Consider the following 20,374-nt stretch of genomic DNA (forward strand, 5'->3'; position numbering starts at 1 on the left):
AGAAGTACTTACCACAAATTAATTTTTCTTACTAGAGTCGAGGTTGAAACATGATGCATCCATTACTCATTCTGTTATCCCATTGTTATTGCCTGTATTTTGAAGTTTAGGTCAATATTCAAAGATGGTGATTTACCATTAAACTTCAGGGGTCACAGTAGTAATAGACACATTATGTTGTATGCATTGAATATCACCTGAACCAAACCTAATCAAACCTAACCAAACCTAACCTAACCAAACCAAACCAAACCAAACCAAACCAAACCAAAGCAAACCACTGTAAAGCTAGTTTATGGCTTTGGACCCAATCCCACTAGCTAATGAGTCTCATATCAGTCTGTCTTCTTCTGCACCTTTGACAGGACAGAGGCCCTGGAATCTAGACCTTGTCTATAATCCCCGGGGTAGTGACCAGGTCAAGTGTCCTGGAGGTCATTACCATTCTCTTTTCTGAAATATTCTGATAGCGAGGGTCACTGACAGCAGCATGAGGATATGGAATTTGTGTTTTGCTCACTGTGGGATCTCAGGACACAAAATTCAAAAGCCCGATAAGGGCTCGCTCGCCTTTGGCTTTTCTTGTTTGTTTAGGTTTCTTTTACTCTCTCCATCTGCTCCCAGCTAGAATAGGTGAAGCACGGTGGGTTCACAGCCTGGGTGTTCTTGTATGGGGCGTTGGGGTTTTCAGGTCTCTCTCAACTCTAGAAAACCACAGAGGCAAAAACTCTAGGAGTGAAGGAGTGAGTGAGCAGAAGGGCCTGGGCGGGGCTTTCAGACATTTGCCACGCCCCAAACAGGCCCTTTCCCCCGCCCCCCGGCCCGCGCTTTCTGCAGCCTGCCCGGCTGTGAGGCCGGGGCGCCCCCCAGTGGCCGTAGGCGCGCTTTGCTCCGGGAAGCGGCGGAAGTGGCTTCGGGTTCTGGCCGCGCGGATATGGCGGAGGAGGTGCGGCAGGAGCTCTCGGCACTGGCCGCGATCTTCTGCGGGCCCCACGAGTGGGAGATGTTGAGCTGTTCAGGTGAATGCCCTGCCTCTCACCCTGCGGCCACTGCGGGGAGCCGGGGGAACCCGGGGTTCGGTGGCCCTGGATCGGAGTGGGAGGGGAGATGGGGGGGACTTGGCCTGCGCTCGCAGTGCCCTCCCCGAGCTCGCCCTGCTCCTACCCCGTGCTCTCCCGCAGCCAAACGGTGCGCACTGCCCTCATGAACCCCAGCTCCCCCAAATAGTCAGTACCCCACATAAGTATTTGTGCATTACGTCCTTGACAACAGTGCTCTGTATTTGGTTGTCAGCTACGCGGAAGGCAGTCAGGAAATGTTTGTTAGGTTGGGTGAAGGTTTGAACTCTTCAGAGTGGCAGCCAATTCCAGACTCCTGCTGGACTTGTAACCATGGAGAGCGCATTCACGGATGCCTTCTCTTCTAACATAGGCAGGGCATCGAGCCTCTTCTCTGTAAAGCTATTATTATTATTATTATTATTACTATTAATTATTATTTTTATTTATTTACATTTGCTTTATTTATTTACATTTCAAATGTTAACCCCTTTCCACATTAGCCCACCGAAAACCCCCTATTACACCACCACCCCCTCCCCCGCCCCCCTTACCTCCCGCCCCCCCCCCCCCCCCCCCCCCCCCCCGCCCCACTCACTCACTCTCCCAATTTCCTGATTTGCATTCCCCTGTTCTGGGGAATAGAGGGGAATCGAGCCTTCACAGGCCTCTCTTCTCATTGATGTCAAAATGGCCATCTTCTGCTACATATGTAGCTAGAGCCGAGGGACCCTCCATTTGTACTCTTTGGTTGGTGGTTTAGTCCCTGGGAGCTCTGGGGGTACTGGGTGATTCATATTATTGTTCCTCCTGTGGAGCTGCAAACCTCTTCAGCTCCTTGGGTTCTCTCTCTAGCTGCTCCATTGGGAACCCTATTCTCAGTCTATTGGTTGGCTGTGAGCCATGGGTGTTTTGATCTACTTTCCAATAAGGATCAAAGTATCCACACTTTGGTCTTCCTTCATCTTGAGCTTCATGTGGTCTGTGAGTTGTATCTTGGGTGAGTTATATCCGAGCTTTTGGGCTAATATCCACTCATCAGCGACTGCATACCATGTGTATTCTTTTGTGACTGGGTTACCTCACTCAGGATGATAGTTTCTAGCTCCATCCATTTGCCTAAGAATTTCATGAATTCATTGTTTATAATAGCTGAGTAGTACTCCATTGTGTAAATGTACTACAGTTTCTGTATCCATTACTCTGTTGAGGGACATCTGGGCTCTTTCCAGCTTCTGGCTGTTATAAATAAGGCTGCTATGAACATAGTGGAGCATGTGTCCTTATTACATGTTGGAGCATCTTCTGGGTATATGCCCAGGAGTGGTATAGCTGGGTCCTCAGGTAGTGCTATGTCCAGTTTTCTGAGGAACTACCAAACTGATTTCCAGAATGGTTGTACCAGCTTACAATCCCACCAACAATGGAGAAGTGTTCCTCTTTCTTTACATCCTCTCCAGCATCTGCTGTCCCCTGAGTTTTTAGCCTTGGCCATTCTGACTAGTGTGAGGTAGAATCTCAGGGTTGTTTTGATTTGCATTTCCCTGATGATTAAGGATGTTGAACACTGAGTCTCTTCTCTGAGAATTTATAATCTATAAAGCTATTATTTTTATTACTATTATTAATTATTTTAAGAAGCTAAAATTTCATTCTTGTCTTGGCTTCCTTTAAGGAACCCAGCCTCTCCACTCACACACTTTTAAATGTTAAAGGTGGTTTTTTTTTTGTTTTTGTTTTTGTTTTTTTGCATATGTATGAGTGTTTTGCCTGCCTGTATATACCTACCTATTTGATGAGTGTGCCCCGGAGGCCTGAAGAGGGTGGTCAGGGGCTGGGAGTTACCGAGGGTTTGTGAACCTTTCTTTAAAGGTGCTGAGGACTGAACCCAGGGCCTCCAGAAGAATAGTCAGTGTGCTTAACCACTAAGTACCCCCAATTCTCCCCTTTTGGAAAAGTGTGCTGATGTGAATCATCTTTTCCCTGAGCTGTCAAATATGTCATGTACACTTTGAGGTCAATAGGAACCATCCCTCCACTGTTACAATATAACTCCGATCGAAATGGCCCTTCTGACCATACACTGGCTTACTTCTAAGAAGACAGTATGAAATGTGCTAGACCTGAAGAAGCTACATCTGTGATTAGGAGGGCTTTGGGTTTCTATCTGGTATGTCAGTGACCCTGGGAATTGACCCCTTTCTTTTATTCCTTCTTGCATGCACATGTCTACAGATCTTCACGGTGCAATGTGATATTTTAGGCTATGTGAACTTTCTAGAAAAACGGAGCTGCTCCCTTCTTAAGTGCCTAGACCTGTCTTGTATCTTTTTGAAACTTCAAGACCCTTACGAAAGGATTTATTGTAGGGATTTGCCGCCCTCTTCTGATTGGGTAGCATCCTAATTGATTTGCATCTCCTCTGTCTCCACAATTCTCTCTATTGATAATTGCTTCTTCCTGAGGCAGACTCGTGTCTCCGAGTTCTTGTATCATGGCTTACTTGCCAATATCTGGGAGAAACGAACCTGTGATGATCCCATGACATTTAAAAAAAAATGGTGGTGGTTTGCATTATGAATTCATGGTTGACCATTAGATACTGTTGATAGGTCAGAGAAAAACCCCAAAAAGAAGTGCTGAGAGAGAGAGGGGGTGGTGGTGGTGGTGTCTTAATAGCTCGGACACTACGGTCCTTTATCTGCTCTTAAATTGAGCATGACTTCAAGTCATGCCTCCTAATTAATTTAATTCAGTGTTCTGGCATCAATAAGTAATTGAATTATAAAGGAATTCAGTGTAACAACTTCAGACATTCTGTTTCTAGAAGGTTCACTGGAGAGTAGAGCGGTTTGGCAATTGAAACAGGAAGGTTTGACATTCTGAGGTGACGGCTGCGCGCGAGGTAAAGATGTCATCAGAGCAGAGCAAGTGGAGCAGGCTGCCTGGCCCCACCCTCACTGTCAGTGGCAGTTGGGTTTCAGGGTGTCACTCTGTGCCCCATCATTTCTTTCCTGGCCTCGCCAAATAAGTTTCTCCTGTCTTCAGTGGGATTAGAAGAATATTGCAGAGGGCCTGCATTTCTTGGGAAGGTCCGTGTTGACCTGAGCTGAAAAGGCTTGAACAAATGGGTTCAGTTAGTGGGGAGTAATTTATGTTAAGAATTTTGAGGGAATCTACATTCTGGCCACTCAGATGTTAGAGGAAGTTCAAAGGAACAGGCGCAGTGTGTAACAATCTCTTCGGGTTGCAAATAATGTGAACACCATATTCCTCGCTGTGGGAAAGCCGTGGGGGTAGCCAATCAGGGGTATTCTGTTCCTTTCCATCCCATGGGTCAGTCCAGGTTTGAGGTTTGGTGTGGACACCTTCCTGATCTTCACATGGGTCTTGATGAGGGGCTTTCTTAGCTCTATTTTGCATTGAAGACCACTGATGATCACACAGACTCAATAGCCACTGGGCTCCACAGGGTCGGCCTTAGCTCTGTGTCCCATGCCTCTGTGACAAAGGGGCTGGCGCATGAAAGGCCCTTACAGTTAAACAATCCATGTGTTGAGAAAAGAAAAGAAAAAAAACAAAAAACAAAAAAAACAAAAAACAAACCAGTTTGAGCATCTAGAACATTAGTATGGGTGGGATCTGGCCTATACTCAGAACAATCCAGTTGGTGGTGGGAGGCCCGCATCCCCCTTCAGACATACATGTGTGTGGTCCCTTCTGAAGGTGTTATCCATTTTCCCAGTGGGGTCAGGGAGAGTGTATGGTTATGGCCAGTGCTCATTATTAATGGAGTTGCAGTTTGGAAACTATCTCACAGGATTAAAAGCTGCAAAAGAGAGGATTCCCATAACAGCTTAACGGCATTGCACAATAGGCTGGCGACAGCTTCTGGTGGGTTCTGTGTTTTATTAACACTGTTGTTCAGATTGGACTCCGCCCCCTTGCAGAACCATTCCAGTGACATATTGACGTTGTTTGAACTCACCCCTCTAAAACCCACATGGTCTTAGACTTTATTTCGAAAGAATGAGATCGCCACCTTTACTTTCCATTCTTTTTAGTTGTTTTTTGTTTCCTTTACTAAGGACAATTAAAGCGTGTGAAAATCCAGAGGCACTGTGTGTAACAATCTCTTAGGGTTACAAACAATGTAAGTACTGTATGTTTTTTAGCATAACGCTAGCATTTATGTGTGCGTATTTGTGGTGAGTGGCCTGGGAGTAGGAGCAAAGACAATCTTGCTTTAGTGTAAGGAGTATGCGGGAGGCTTTTGAGTGCTTTTCGGTGCAAAGGTTTCGAGGATGTGTAAAAACTGGGCAAAATAAAGCAAGTACAGAGAACGTGAGTGAGTTAGATATGTTATGCAAATGGTTTCTCAATGAACGCTAAACAAACCCTAAAGATCTTCTTGTAGATTTTTGTTTACTTTCCCAGCACCGCTATGGTAGGAGTGTGTTGTCTACCACATGTTGTAAGGATGAGATAGGGAGAAAACTTTAAAACAGAATTAGACTGAAATCCGGGGTCTAATTCAGTTCCTTTATTTGAACTTCTGTTGTCTGCCATGTCAGGAATATGATTTATTTCAGGAAAGATTAAGGTTTGATTGTTTTAATAGAGTCTACCCATGAAGCCTACTCTGACCAGGAACTCTACATCGTCCTGCCTCAGCTTCCTAAGTTCTGTGTGTGCCTGGGCTAGGAGAGTGAGGTTTGAGTCTCTCTCAGTTTGAGCTGTAGCTGTAACATCAGTTCCAAGGCAGAGTGCCATACTTGTACAAATAGTTAGTGTAGATCTGAGCTTGAGCTCGAGGGCTGACCCTGCGTCTTTGGTAGAGGTGAAAATGCCTGGTCTTGGACCTAAATACGACGTCGGTCTTTTGGGAGTTTTGCTTTGGCAGGGCAGGCTCGAGCTCTTTAGGACAGAGGCGTACTGAGAATGGTGTTTGTGGGTTAATAGCTGACCTGGTGTGGGGGATGGGACAAAGAGCGACATCCTATGTACAGTTAATAATGATTTCTGGTAGCCATTCTCTTGCTCTGCTGTTAATAACTTTAAGTAACCTCAAAGCAGATAATAACTTTAGAGCAGAATGATTTTCTTTTTTGTTAGGAAAAAAAAATAAAAGAAAACAGAAACAGACTTCGAGAGGACAGAACACACAGGATTCTAGAGCAGAGAGCAGAGAGAGACACTGCTGTAGACACCAAGGCAGATCAAACGTGGTAAGATAGGCGCTGCTGAAGAGTTCTTGGGGAGAAAAGGAGCTCTGAAAGAGATTATCTGATTTGTTATTTATTTATTTATTTTTATTTATTTATTTTTTTGGTCTCTTGCCACGTTTGACATCGGAACAGGGTCTGTTCAGGTCTTCTCGTTGTCTTATGCAGATGGTGCCATTTTGTACAGCTTTAGTTTGCAGCTCTGGTGTGTGTCTGTGGCACACACTGGCCTGGGAGATCAACTAGGAAGACTGTGGCTCTGCCAGTGTTAAGACTCACAGTGGTTTTTCTCCTGAATATGCAAGTAGTGCTTTCCTTCCCTAGTTTTCTAAAATGAGAACTGGGTTCTGACTGGGACCAGGAAATGACAGAAAGACAAAGGAAATGGGTTGGTGGCATGCCTTTAATCCCAGCATTGGTGACTCAGAGGCAGGTGGATCTGTGAGTTCGAGGCCAGCCTGGTCTACAGAGTGAGTTTTAGGATAGTCAGCGCTATGCAGAGAAACCCTGTCTTGATAAAAAGAAGAGGAGGAGGGGGGGGAGGAGGAGGAGGAAGAAGACGTGGAGGAGGAGAAAAGGAAGAAGAGGAAGAGGAGGAGGGGGAGGAAGAAGACAAGAAGGAAGACAAAGGAACCTTTGTAAAGATTTCCGGCCCGTACCTTTCCCTGGATTGTTCTTCAGCTCCTGCGTTGCCCTGGGCTGGGGCATGCTGGCTCTTTATGTAGCAGAGTACCGGGTAACCACAGTAGCTACCCGTGGCCATGGGTGCTTAAAACAGCACATCCTCAGTGACTGAAGTGGTGAAGGCCAGAAGCCCAAAGCCAGTTCTCCCCAGATGACATCAGACTCTTGGAAGTGGTGCCCTTGGCGCCCTCCAAGCCCCTGGGCAGCGCCTTTGCCTGCCCATCTCGCCGTGCACCTGTGCCCATCACTGAGGCTCCTCTTTCTCTATCATCAGACTCCGAAGCAGAGCTTCACTTGCATATTCAGGAGAAAAACCACTTTGATTCTTAACACTGGCATTTTCTTCTTCTCTGAGAAAATCTACATCTTTACCTGTCCCCCACCCCATTAGGACACTGAGGATGGTGAGTCCTCTCTGGAAGATTGAGCAGGTCATCTCAGGGGTGGGAGGTGAGGGTGTGGGTGTGGGTGAGGGTGTGGGGATTATGGGGGTTAGAGGTGGGGGACTTGGTTTTACCAAGTGTAAAGGTTGCTTAATATTAATAATATTTACTTTCTTTGATTCTTAGTTATACTGGGACCAGAAGCCCCAGAGGAATTATCACCTCTAAGATAACAGTGGGGGATTAGGTAAAGGATTTTTTTGCTGGTCCTCTGGCCAAGCAGCCAGAAGCCCTTCACTAGCCTGGCTGGTCAACTCTTGGTAAACAAGAGAGGAAGGAAAGGAAAGGAATTAAGATCCTTTACACAGGCAGATTTGCACAGACACATATATATTCCTACATCCATACTCAGGCTGGGCCCAACCATCTGTCTCAATTAACTCCATAAGTATTCATGTATGCTTACATACTTACACATATACCTATATATGTGCATATAAACAATTGGACATATACATTTGGAGGGATAGATGGATGGATGGGGTAGTGCTCTCCAAGCCACCACACCACACCACACTGTCTTTATTTCTTTTCTCTGGCCTTTTTGTAGACAAAAGTTCTTAGAAAATTACCACATAGATAGAATGGTACACAAAATGGGAGTTATAAAAGGCTATTGAGATTAAGCCCGAGGCTCATTATAAGTTCAAAGCAACAGTTTCTCATGGCCTTGCCTTATCATAGTACATACCTTTGGCTTCCTTCTTGGACTTGGATGCTTTTCCTTGAACACCAATTTGTCCAAGCCTATTTTTCTTTTTAGTATAATTATGAAAGCTTGTTGTATTTCTTATTATGCAGACTTTACTTAACTAGTATGAGGAGTGGGCACATTCTATTCTTGATTCTACTTTATTGCATCACTCTAGCAAAACCACTAAAACCATCTCTTAAAACTTTTCTTCTGGGCTGGGGAGATGGCTCAGAGGTTAAGAGCAGCCACGTGATGGTTCACAATCATAATGGAATCTGATATCTCCTTCTGGTGTGTCTAAAGACAGCAATAATATATTCATGTACTTAAAATAAATAAATCCTACCCCCCCCAAAAAAAACCCCGTTTCTTCCAAAGATTATTTGAATCAAATCAGGAATTCCATGAAATCATTAATTCATCTAAACAGCATTAATTTATGAAAGTTCATCTTTTATGCTGATCTGCAGGGAATCTGCTCAACATGCTAATGCCCAGGGATTGTTATGTTAATTAAAAATGACCGGAGAGGCATATCAGCTGCAAGACTGAGGTGAAGTTTTAGGAAAAAGTCAATGATTTGCTACAAGGATTTATAAGACTCAGAAAATCTGTTAAACTCACAATCACATTTTATTATATATTAACAAAACAGGGGCGAGCGAATCAGTCAAGAGAAAGGCACGGGAGGTTCCGCGTGCAAGTTACCGGCCGTGGTCCTCCGGAAGACTTGTGCAAGCCTGTCAGATCATCGCAGCAGCATGGGGCGGCTGTGAGAAGGGCTGCCACCTGGGAAAGTGCACCTTTTCCTGCGCAGTAGCAGTTCCGAGATTAGCTTCAGAGAGCACTGATGTTAGATATCTCAGGACAATTTAAAATGTTTGCCTTTATCTGGCCTCACGGAGGAACACACATCTGCGTGGCTGACGTCAGCCTCAGAGCAAGACGATTCACTGCAGTGCCATGGTTACGTGTAAATCGCTCAGCTTGTCTGGGACCGTGGGTTCCAAACCCTCAAGCATCCAGAACACACAGACTGAATGTTCTAAGGGCTCAGGCTCATCTGAGCGACCCAGGCCCGGTGCGTTCCCGTACTTCATAGCAGCATCGCAGAGGTCATGGGTCATGTGTGAGAATGGTGCTTCGGAGAAATGGCATTAGAAGTTACAGTGTAAGCAGTTCTGGGGGGGCTGGTTAGAATAGGTGACTAGAGTTATATTGTAGCGATTGACAAAGGGTAGAGAGAGAGAGGTCTGGAGCTTGTTGAGGAGTTAGCAGCCTTGGGGTTTGGGGGTGTTTTATAAACATTTTCTAAATAAGAGAAAGCAGGGAGGGTGGGAAAATGCACAGGAAGTTATAGTGGTTAGAATAAGACACTAGGGGTGGTGGGATTTGCTGTGGGCGAAAGACACTCCTTTCTCAGAGAGAAGAACGAGAAGGGGAGAGCAATTGCAACTTCTGGCCAGGTGCAGCTTCCCTGGCTTCAGCAAGGAGGAGGCAGCGCCCCCAAGTGGTGATGGCCAGTACTGCTCCTGTGCACCCAGCGGTCGCATGCGTTGTATATATTCTAGTTTCACAACCCATGGTGCAAAGACAGACGGGAGGGACCAAGGTTTATCCCGTCTCAGAGTAAGAGTAGAGCTCATCGCGGTGGGGGCAGAGTGGCTGCTCCCGTGGCTACAGGATATGTTTATCTCATATCTAAGTGGACGAGTGCTGGTGAGCAGTCAGGATCCAGGCAGACTGAGGCAGGCCTTGATGGGCGTCATCAGCGGTTATGGGGGCAAAAGTTGTTTATTATTGGTAAAGTTCCTCTTCCTTTAACTCTTTGCTATTCTAAGGCCAAAAGCCCCTGGCTTCTGGTAGTTAACTCCTGCTGTTAGCAGGAGGGGATTAAGGAAAAACAAACAAACAAACAAACAACTTAGTTTCTCTTTGGCTCAAGGGCCCTTGCTGGCCAGGAGAGAGACTTGGAGTTCTGTAACTGTGTGCCTGAGAGTAAGGAAGAGGAAGAAAAGATAATTCAAGCATACACATAGACACACACACACACACACACACACACACACACACACATATACACTCACACACTCACACACACACTCACACACACACACTTACACACACACTCACACACACACACTCACACACACACACTCACACATACTCACACTCACTCACACACTCACACATACACACTCATACACACACTCACACACACTCACTCACACACACTCATACACGCTCACACACACATACACACACTCACTCACGCACTCACACACTCACACACTCACACACACACACACACACTCACACACTCACACACACACACACACACACTCACACACTTTGGCCAGGCCTAACCACCTGTCTCAACAATTCCACAAGTATTCATGTATACTTACATACATACACATGTATGTATGTATGTATATATGTATGTATGTATGTATGTACGTATGACATATAGACAGTTAAATATATAAATCGGTGGATGGAACAGAGCTCAAAATGCCAAAGTTCATTTCTTCTCTCTGGCAATTTATGCCTTTTTAGACAAAAGTTCTTTATAAAATTACCTCATCGATAGAATGTTGCACAAAGGGGGAGTCACAGAAGGATGGTGTTAGTAAGCGCAAAGCAGCGGCTCCTTCTAGGAGCTCATTCTACATCCAAAGCGACAGTTTCACACGGGTGTGCTTTGGTCACGTGTACACCTGTGCTTATCCTTGGACCTGATCTAGAATGAATGCTTTTCCTGGATCGCAGATTTGTTCCAAGCCTGCTTTCTTATCCTAGTGCAATTAGCCCTTGACGTGTCATGGCCTACAGAGCTCTATTTATAGCTTCATACCATAGAGGCTTGAGATTACTCGTAACAATTTAAGAGTTCTATGGAATCATTATCAGAAATTGTGAAATCATCAATTTGTCTATACAGCATTTACTATATGAGAATACATCTTCATGTTGGTCTGCAGGAAATTTGCCCAGTAGGGTGGGCTGATGCCCAGGAAATATTAGACTTTGTAGTAGTGACAAGAAAAGGCGTCTGAGCAGGAAGAAGCAGCTCTGGGATGAAGTCTCTAAGGGCCCTGCATCTCAGAGCTCGCCTGTTGCAGGCCATGCAAAACGGTAGGTCATCTCCAGAAAACTCATTTGCATGCTTTAGCCTTTTCTAGATGGCTTCTGACAGATCAAGCAGAAATTATACAGGAAGTATGGCCAGATGATAAACTTGAAGGTCTACTCCACAGAGACTCACTTCTTCCGTCAGGGCCCCATATTTCTAGAGTCCCACAAGCTTCCAAAACAGCACCACCCACAAGAGACTAGGTGTGCAAACAGATGAGCTTGTGGTATGCAATTTACCTCCAAACTGTAATGTAGTGTGCAGGTGGGTGTGCACGCACAGTCACTGTACACCAAGGGTCTTCGTCACAGTGAGGGACACTGAGCCTAAGAACACCACAGTCTTCAGGAGGTCAGTTTACCTTGATTTAACCTTACAGGGTATCAAAATATCATGAGAAACATTACATAAATGTGTATAATTTTGTTTCTGTGTATCTGGTAAATATATTTAATAAAAAGGTAGACCTTCCAGTTTTAGGAAAGTTGCTGAAAATTTTCTCAACTTTTGATATTAAAAGAATATACTATGTGTACTGTGCTGGTCAGGAAACAGCTGCTTTCTGAGCCAGAGGGAAGCCCTACAGATCTGAGAGAGGCCACAGGGAACTCTCCCCCCCAGACACACACAGCTACACACACACATACATACACACACACAGCTACACAGACACACACACAGATACACCCCCCTCCACACAGACACACAGTTACACACACACAGACACACACAGACACACAGTTACACACACACAGACACACACAGACACACAGTTACACACACACACACACATACACATAGACACACAGCTACACACACACACAAACACATAGACACACACAGCTACACACACACACACACATAGACACACACAGCTACATACACACATACACAGACAGATACACCCCCCCCATACACACACACACACACACACACACACTTAAAACTGGATGTGGTCGTGCATGCCATTAATTTCAGCATTTGGAAAGCAGCTTGGTCTATATAGTAAGCCCCAGGCCAGCCAGGACTATGTAGAGTCTTTGTCTCTGTCTCTGTCTCTGTCTCTCTCTCTCTGTTCTTTTTCTCTGTCTCTGTTTCTGTCTCTCTCTCACAGATACAGAAACACACACAAACACACAAAACCCCTAAAAAAATAAACCTTTATGTTTGTTGAGGAAGATGTGTGTCCACCCTGGACAGAACCATTGTGGCAGACCAGTGTCTTATTCATTCCCCTCCCCCCTCCCCCTCCCCCACCGCCCGACAGCACAGTGCCTGGGGTTGACAAGTACCCAGTGTATGCGTGTAGAGTGATGAATGAGTGAAGATTAAATATCCTACGCCCTGGTTGAGAGCGAACGCAGGCTCGCCGCATGATTGCTGACAGGTTCATTCTGCCTGGTGATCCTGTGTTCTTTACAGGTCCATAAAAGCCCTACACAGCCAAATAGATTAACTGAGCTGATATTATGGGAGCCTGCTCTGACAGTAAAATATACCATTAAAAAGGTGAATGCAGTGAAAGAAAGGAGAGACTTGGAGCTGGTGAGACGTGGTGTCCGTGGGTGGAGGTGCTTGCACACGGGTCTGACAGTCCCAGAATCCTCCAAGATGATGAGGCAGAACTGGTTTGCTAAGTTGTTCTCTGATCCTCCCCCCCTCCCCCGGCCACACCACACACACATACACACACACACCTACCCACCAATAATAATGATAGTATGTTAGTAGAAGAAGGATGTGATGACTTTTAGAAGCATCTATGCTGTTACATTTAGAAAAGTGTGTTTTTTTTTTAAAAATATTATATACATTACATATGTAAAAGAAAAGATTATATGGCCTTTGGAATAGCTACTGCCTCTGATTCTGGATGATGTCTAAAAATAGTAGTTCCTGGCAGCTGGTATTGATATCCATTAAAGAAAAACTCTGTAACAGATGTGCTTGGTCCTGTATGAATCTGTAACGACAGCTTTTACATACCCTTGGGATCAGATGGCTGAGAAGCGATTTCAGTGTTCTATTAGGTTCTTTAAAACAGAGGATGTGTTTGGGTCTCCGCTGTCGACCAGCCACCCAGGGGTAGGATCAGGCCCCGTCTGTGTCTGTGCTGAGAAATAGACTGGGCAGAGAAAGAAAGCAGAGAGGCAGGCTCGCCGCACAGCCCGGTCTGGCTCCGGCCACCTTCTCCACACTCTGATCAGGGCGCTTCTGCCCCCTGCAGAATGAATTAGCCTGACAGTTTATCAACTTTTTAGAAAGTGTGGTGAGGTGGTGTGGAACACCTCAGAGTGGGGAAGCCAAGCACAGCACGTCTGAAGGAGAGCAGAAAATTTCATCTCGTCTCCTAGGCGCGCTCTGCCCCTTCCCGGAGCCAGTGGAGGCTGAAGCGATGTCTGCTCGGTTTCCGTTCACCCCGCTGCCTTCATGTTACACGGATGTGAGCATATCTGAATCAGGAGAGCAGGTCCCATCGCTCTCAGTGTCACAGCCGGCCATCCGTGTCGCATGGCCCTGCCCCCACCTAGGTTCCGTGTGACATAAGTGACTTGGAGTGGGCTCCTTATGCGTCTTTCCTGTACACGTTGCTGCTCCATTGAACACCTATAAAAGCTGATTCGTGATTTTCGTAATGACCAGTGAAATATGGACGGAAATTGTATGAATCAAAACTGTCTTTTTTGATAATTTCGTAAAAATGGGTGATAGAGTGACTTGCAAGTACATTCGCGTTCATATATATTTATGGCTGGGGGAAATGACCCGTAAATCATGGCTTTCTTTGCATTGTGTGCCTCTTCATAAAATAAACGCAGAGTTTTCCTATGAGGAGTAAATTGAGGTTTGAAAGGGAGATTTTTAACTGATTAGTATTCCATTGAGATTGAGTTATGTGGAGCTAATGATTATTTTTGGATGTCTTCCAGAGACAGATGGGGCTGTATTCAGAATTCACACAACAGCTGAAGGACTTGTGGGTGAGAATGTGCCCTTAGAGTTGGCGTTCCATTTACCAGCCGGTTACCCTTCGTGTCTGCCCGGCATCTCGGTCAACTCGGAACATCTGACCAGGGCCCAGTGTGCTACCGTGAAGGAGAGGTTACTTGGAGAAGCGGGGAAGCTTCTGTCGGAACCCATGGTTCACGAGCTGGTTCTCTGGGCTCAGCAGAATCTCAGGCACGTCCTCAGCCAGCCAGAGACGCCAAGCAGCCATGAGCAGTGTGCTTTGCCAGAAAGCACGGCTGCGGACGGCGGACTGTGGATGACTCTCCTGCGTTTAGATCACATGAGAGCGAGGACTAAATATGTCAAAGCTGTGGAGAAGTGGGCTTCCGAGTTAAGGCTGACGGGAAGACTGATGTTCATGGGTAAAATAATACTGATTTTACTACAAGGAGACAGAAGCAACATCAAGGTGCCGGAAAACTTCATTTTGAATATGAATCTATTTGCTTTCTGTTAAATTTGGTATGTTTTATAACAGTGGGATAGTCAAAGCATGGCGTTTCTGATTTACCCATTGTCGTGTTAAACGGTACTTTGGTTTCTTCTCTATTCTTCAATACTTGTTCATCGTCTGTGACTGATAGTTTGTCTGTACGTGTCTGTGCACCTCATGTGTTTAGAAAAGCCTCTGGAGTTCCCAGAGACTGGCGGAGGGTGCTGGATCTCCTGGGACTGAAGTTACAGGTGTCTGTGAGCTGCTAAGTGAGAGCTGGGTATCAAACATGTCCTCTGGAAGAGCAGCCAAGTTCTCGACCCCTGAGCCATCTCTGTAGGCACCACCGTCTTTCCCCAGTTCTAAAACCAAACCAAACCAAACCAAAACAGACTTGTCCCTAACAACAGCTATAAACTTGCAAGGCTCAGGGTTAGCATAAGATTATGATATAAAAATTATGTCACTTAATGAGATGATAGCTTCAATTTTATTATTTATTTATTTATTTATTTATTTAAATGTGTATGGGTGTTTTCCTTTTGCTTGCATGCATGTCTGTGCACCATGTATGTGCAGTGCCTGGGGAAACCAGAAGAGGGCGTTGGCTTCCTGGGAACTAGAGTCACAGGTAGACATTAGCTGCCATTTGGGTATTGGGAATCAAACCCAGGTCTTCTGAAAGAGCTCAGAAGTGCTCTTAACCTGCCAAGGTCTCTCTCCAGCACCAGCCCCAGTTTTTGAAAAAGTCCGAGGCCATGTGTTTGTTTCGTATTAATGATAAACTGCATCTGTATAAAGGAGAACAAAAGGCTTGCACATATATATTTTTTTCCCCGTAGCTCAGCACAGCAAGGAGCATGCTTGTAAGTAGTCTGCAAAATTCCTAAGATGCTGGCACTTAAAAGTGCATCCTGACATTTCAGGGTTGTACCTGTAGTGCCAGAGAGGAAGGCTTGTCCTTACAGCTGAGAGCCAGCCTCAGAGGAAGCAGGGTCGGTGGTGGGACTGTCAGCAGTCACCTCCTCCGTCACCGACTGACTCCTCCTTTCCGTCTGACTTGTCCCAGCAGCTGCCTTCAAAGCCCTCATCTTCAGGTTCCTGAGCTGAGCTTTCTTCTCGAAGCCCCCTAGCTTGTTTTATGAGGAGCCAGCCAAAGAAACCTACTTATTATGTCTTAAATTCTAACAGAGCTACAGATCACTTAATAAGTTTTACATTGTCAGAATGGGTCAGGCACTGTTACGGAGGATTTTACCTAATGCAGATTTAGCGTGAACAACCTGTAATCTGAAAGCGTTGAAGGATAGCAACCTAGAGTTTCTTCAAGGTGACTTCTTTCCCCAAATCTCATTGACATCTGCTTAACAAGGTCCATGCTGGCTTCTGGTATGGATAAAGTAAGAAACCAGAGTTAATCTATAGCCTGAAGTGGGGCCTAACCAAGGGACTGCAGATTTTGAGGCAATCTGTGTGTGTGCTATAACCTTTGATCCCTTAGAGTGACATGCTAGCTGACCAAAATGGCAGAAGGGTTCCTCGTTCACATTTACCTAAGGCTCTGATTGTCTGATCAGCTGAGGCACATTAGAATAAATGCAGCGCTTGCTGACAGAATCATGAGTTACTAGCATGTATATGTTTTTATGAGTATAGTTCTACTAGTTCAGTGAAATGCATTTTAAAATAACATTCTCTAAAATGTCATTTTACATGAATTTTTCTGTGAATTTTTTTTTTATAAGATTGTATACTAGGATCAGGAAGGTTCAGGTACGTGAACAGGTGGGCAGTAGGTGGTGTGCCTGATGCCCCATTGGCAGCCAGCTTGGTGACAGCAGTGGTTGCTATTACTGAGCAGTGGGCTGTGCTCTGGAAGGCAGGTAGTCATTCTAGAGGTGCTCTGTGTGTTGGACTTCACTCAGCTGCCCCAGATTCACCAGGAGGTGGATCCTGTTAGCAGTCCAGTTCTGTGGAGTCGGCTAACTAAGGCACAGAGAGTTTGAGGAGCCAGCTCCAATAACTAGTTCAACAACTGGTTCAAATAGCACTGTAGTCGTGGTCCAGCCCAGACTTAAAGCTGAACGATTTGTTTTTAGTTCTCTATACACTGCATTCACGGGAGCAGGGTTCTGCCCCCTATGTAGACACTGTCTGTGTGTAACTCTCACGGATACGTTCTGAGCATGCTCTTTAAGCAGGAAGAATGCTGGTGGATCCTGTTAGAACAGGGCTGTGCCTTTTGGCATATGCTCTGCACTTAACGTACCGATTATCGTTTAGGAGTACCTGATTCTTCAGAAAACCTCCAAAGTAGACGTGGACTCAAGTGGAAAGAAATGCAAAGAGAAAATGATTAGTGTACTGTCTGAAACAAAAGTACAACCGGAACACAAAAGGTATAATTTAGTACTATTGCAGATGCGAAAGCAACTGAATGGGTAATTATCCTCTGACAAATCTCGGCGTATTCATCAGCTTCTCTCATATAATGCAGGTTTCTGGCGTTTGAAGTCAAAGAGTATTCAACACTGGAGGAGTTACAAAAGGAATTCGAAGCTGCAGGACTTCAGGGGCTCTTCTCAGAGTGTGTGCTGGGGCTGGGAAAATGAGGTGAATGACGGGATGTTGGTGAAACAGCCTGTTTGTGATTTCCTGCTGCCGTTGGGGATGGGCTCGTTGAAGTAGTCATGAGAGAGCAATCTGAAATGTCTCTGAAGCAAAATCATTCTCATTTCAGGAAGAAAAACGGGTCCTGTTTTATGGAATATTAAACATGAAAAGATCCCATATATTCTAACGTTTGCCAGAAAAGACTAGGTTCAATAGACGGATTGTCTGGAGGAGAAATAAAAAAAAACACGACGGTCAAGGAGCTGTTGTCTGTATAGAGACAATTTGTTTACAAGTCTTCAATTCTCAGGCTAATTTTCTCGTAATTAAATGATTTCTTAAAGTGATTTGTTTTCATGTTTACTTTCTCATGTTTACGGTTTTGCCATTTAATAGTGCCTCCTCCCATTCCACTTATTATGTTTTAAGTTGAATGCTGAGAAAAATCTAACACTCATTTCTTAGTGCAGTTGCATAAATCGTTGGATTAAATATAAAACCAAGAAGTTTTACAGAACACAGTTACTTTCTGGTGTTCCAAGAGGACACAGTATTGCTAGCTGGAAGACTACATAGTAAGTTCTAATGAAAATTCATATTTGAAAAAAAAATTTCTGGTTTTACAAGGGAAATGTGTTCAACAAAGTGAACCTTGTTTTCTGGATGGAAAAACAAAACAAACTATAGCTCTACAATTTTCATTGCAAAATCTTTCAAATAACAGTAAAATGCACTTACTATGTTCAAGGGGAGATAAACTCACAGCATAATTATTTCTATTAAAATGTACGATGAAAAGTAAAAGGACTCTTGTGTCTGAGAAGGATATTTATGACCAGAAAGCCCCCTGGGCTGAGATGTGAAGGAACAGCCAGGAGAGTCCTCTCCTGCACCTTTTGAAGACAGGTGCCCCCTAACAGTGTAGTTGGTATTGGGGTGATCTGAGCATGACAAGTCCATGCATGCATGAGTGTGGGAGTGAGTATGTGTGTGTCCATGCGTGCACAGCTGCCCCTGTATGGAGAGGGCAGAGGTCAATGTTGGGTGTCTTCCTCAGTTGCTGTATATTTTATTCTTTTTGGTTTTCTGAGACAGGGTTTCTCTGTGTGGCCTTGGCTGTCCTGGAACTTACTCTGTAGACCAGGCTGGACTTGAACTCAGAAATCTGCCTGCTTCTGCCTCCTAAGTGCTGAGATTAAATGTGTGTGTCACCACTCCCACCTGGCTGCTATTTTGTTCTTTAATTAAAAAAAATTATGTAATTTTACTTTTTGTGTATGGATGGTTTGCCCGTGTTTTACCTGTGCACCACATATGTGTACTGCCTACGGAGGGTTCTGCAACTGAAGTTCCAGGTGATTGTGAACAACCAAGCCATGTAAGTGCTAGGAACAGAATCTGGTGCTCCTAACCACTGAGCCATCCCTCCAGCTCTTCTTCCTTTCCCACTGAGCGTGGAACTCACCTGTTGCCTTGCTTGGCTGACCTACAAGCCCTTGGGATCCCCTTGTCTCCCATGCAATCCAGGGGTTGCAGATGTGTGCCACTGGGCCAGGCTTTGGCATGATTTGAATTCAGGCTGCTGTATTTACATAGCAAGCACATGACTCCCCGGGCCCCCTTCCTAGTGCTGTTCTGTGACCACGGTGCTTCCGTGTGGCAGCCTCACTTTCCTTTCCTGCGGTTATATTTTGGCCAGCCCGTGGCCGTCCTCTGGAGCTCTGTTAACCAGAGGTTCAGTTCCTGAAGTCACATGCCAGGGTGTTTATTTTTTTCTTGAAGAACTGACAAATGCAGTTGGACTGTCCCAGGGGAAGAACACATATGACAAATTGAAGATACCCTATGTGGTTATCAAACCAAGAACGGACTCTTAAGATTCAGGACTCACCATTATTAGCCTTTGACCTCATTTACTGTGGTTTTAGTGAAAAATTAAATGGGGCAGAAACCAGAGTCGAAAATTGTGTGTGGTGGTTGAGCTGAACTGAGAGGGATTATAATACAATGACATAAAAGGTCATTGTCACTCTGGCCACAGCAGCCGGAGGTCAGGCCTGAGCTTTGTCACCCCTGGTCCTCTGCCTCACTGTGGTGACTGTTCCTATGCTCTCTGGCACATTGTCAAGTTGTGTCTTCACAGTCCACTCTGTACCCCTGAGAAGGAACTTGGGCCACAGTGACTCTTCCCACTACATTATGTTTCTGCCTGTTAAAATTATTCAAACAGTACTAGTTATTACTTTCTTGTGTATTTATACATTCTTATCTAGAGTGGAACACAAAAGTTTGACAATGTTTGAGAAATTAAACTCGACTGTTGGATAAAAGAAAGTTTTAAATTATGTACCAAGAAGCTGTCCTAGTCTCTTTTGAATTTGTGTGTGTGTGTGTGTGTGTGCATGTGCTGCAGTGTACAAGTAGAGTAGTGTACCAGAGTTTCAGATGTTGTCTCTCTGCCTCCACTCCAAGGGTTGTGGGAATGAAACTCAGGCATTTTGAATTAATGGCAAGAGCCTTTACCTAGGCGTCATCTCCATGGCTGTGGGGACATCTTTAGGGACAGAGACTCTTAATTGCATTGATATTTTTCCCAAAGTCTGCAGCTGTCCTTTCAGCTTGCTGTGCTTAAACTGACTTCTGATTCATTCATTCATCTACTCATTCATTCATTCTTCCCCTCCTTCTCTGTTTCCCTTTCCCTCCCTTCTCCCTCCCCTCTTCTTTCTGTCTCTCTCTCTTTCTTTCTTCCTTTCTCTTTCTTTCCTTCTCTCCCTCCCTCCCTTCCTTCCTCTCTTCCTTCCTTTCTTTCTCTGATACAAGGTCTCTATTATATAGTTCTGCTGTCCTGGAGCTTGCTGTGTAGACCAGGCTGTTCTCCAGTTTACAGAGATTCACCTTGGTTCCCCCCGACCCCCCAAGACAGGGTTTCTCTGTGTAGCCCTGGCTGTCTTGGAACTCACTCTGTAGACCAGGCTGGCCCTGAACTCAGAAATCTGCCTGCCTCTGCCTCCCATGTGCTAGGATTAAAGGCATGCACCACCACTGCGTGGCGAGATTCACCTTGTAAATGTTGGGA

The 20,374-nt window shown here is 45.1% G+C and overlaps 1 protein-coding gene across 3 annotated transcripts; it reads left to right on the forward strand.

The window, feature by feature from the left end:
- Positions 1–923: 923 nt before the first annotated feature.
- Rwdd3 (RWD domain containing 3) lies at positions 924–17,642 on the forward strand. Of its 3 annotated transcripts, XM_052179334.1 has the most exons (5): positions 924–1,019; positions 14,171–14,658; positions 16,966–17,081; positions 17,180–17,295; positions 17,423–17,642. In XM_052179334.1, exons 1-4 carry the CDS (start codon positions 935–937, stop codon positions 17,292–17,294), a joined length of 804 nt encoding a protein of 267 aa, XP_052035294.1. In that variant the 5' UTR covers positions 924–934; the 3' UTR covers position 17,295; positions 17,423–17,642. The 3 variants fall into 3 exon arrangements, with proteins under 3 accessions (XP_052035294.1, XP_052035295.1, XP_052035296.1); XM_052179335.1 differs by lacking the exons at positions 17,180–17,295; positions 17,423–17,642 and having other exon boundaries at positions 14,171–14,711; positions 16,966–17,046; XM_052179336.1 differs by lacking the exons at positions 17,180–17,295; positions 17,423–17,642 and having other exon boundaries at positions 14,171–14,611; positions 16,966–17,042.
- The last annotated feature ends 2,732 nt before the right edge of the window (positions 17,643–20,374 follow it).

Source organism: Apodemus sylvaticus, chromosome 4, assembly GCF_947179515.1.
Source record: "Apodemus sylvaticus chromosome 4, mApoSyl1.1, whole genome shotgun sequence".
NCBI classification, from domain to species: Eukaryota; Metazoa; Chordata; class Mammalia; order Rodentia; family Muridae; genus Apodemus; species Apodemus sylvaticus.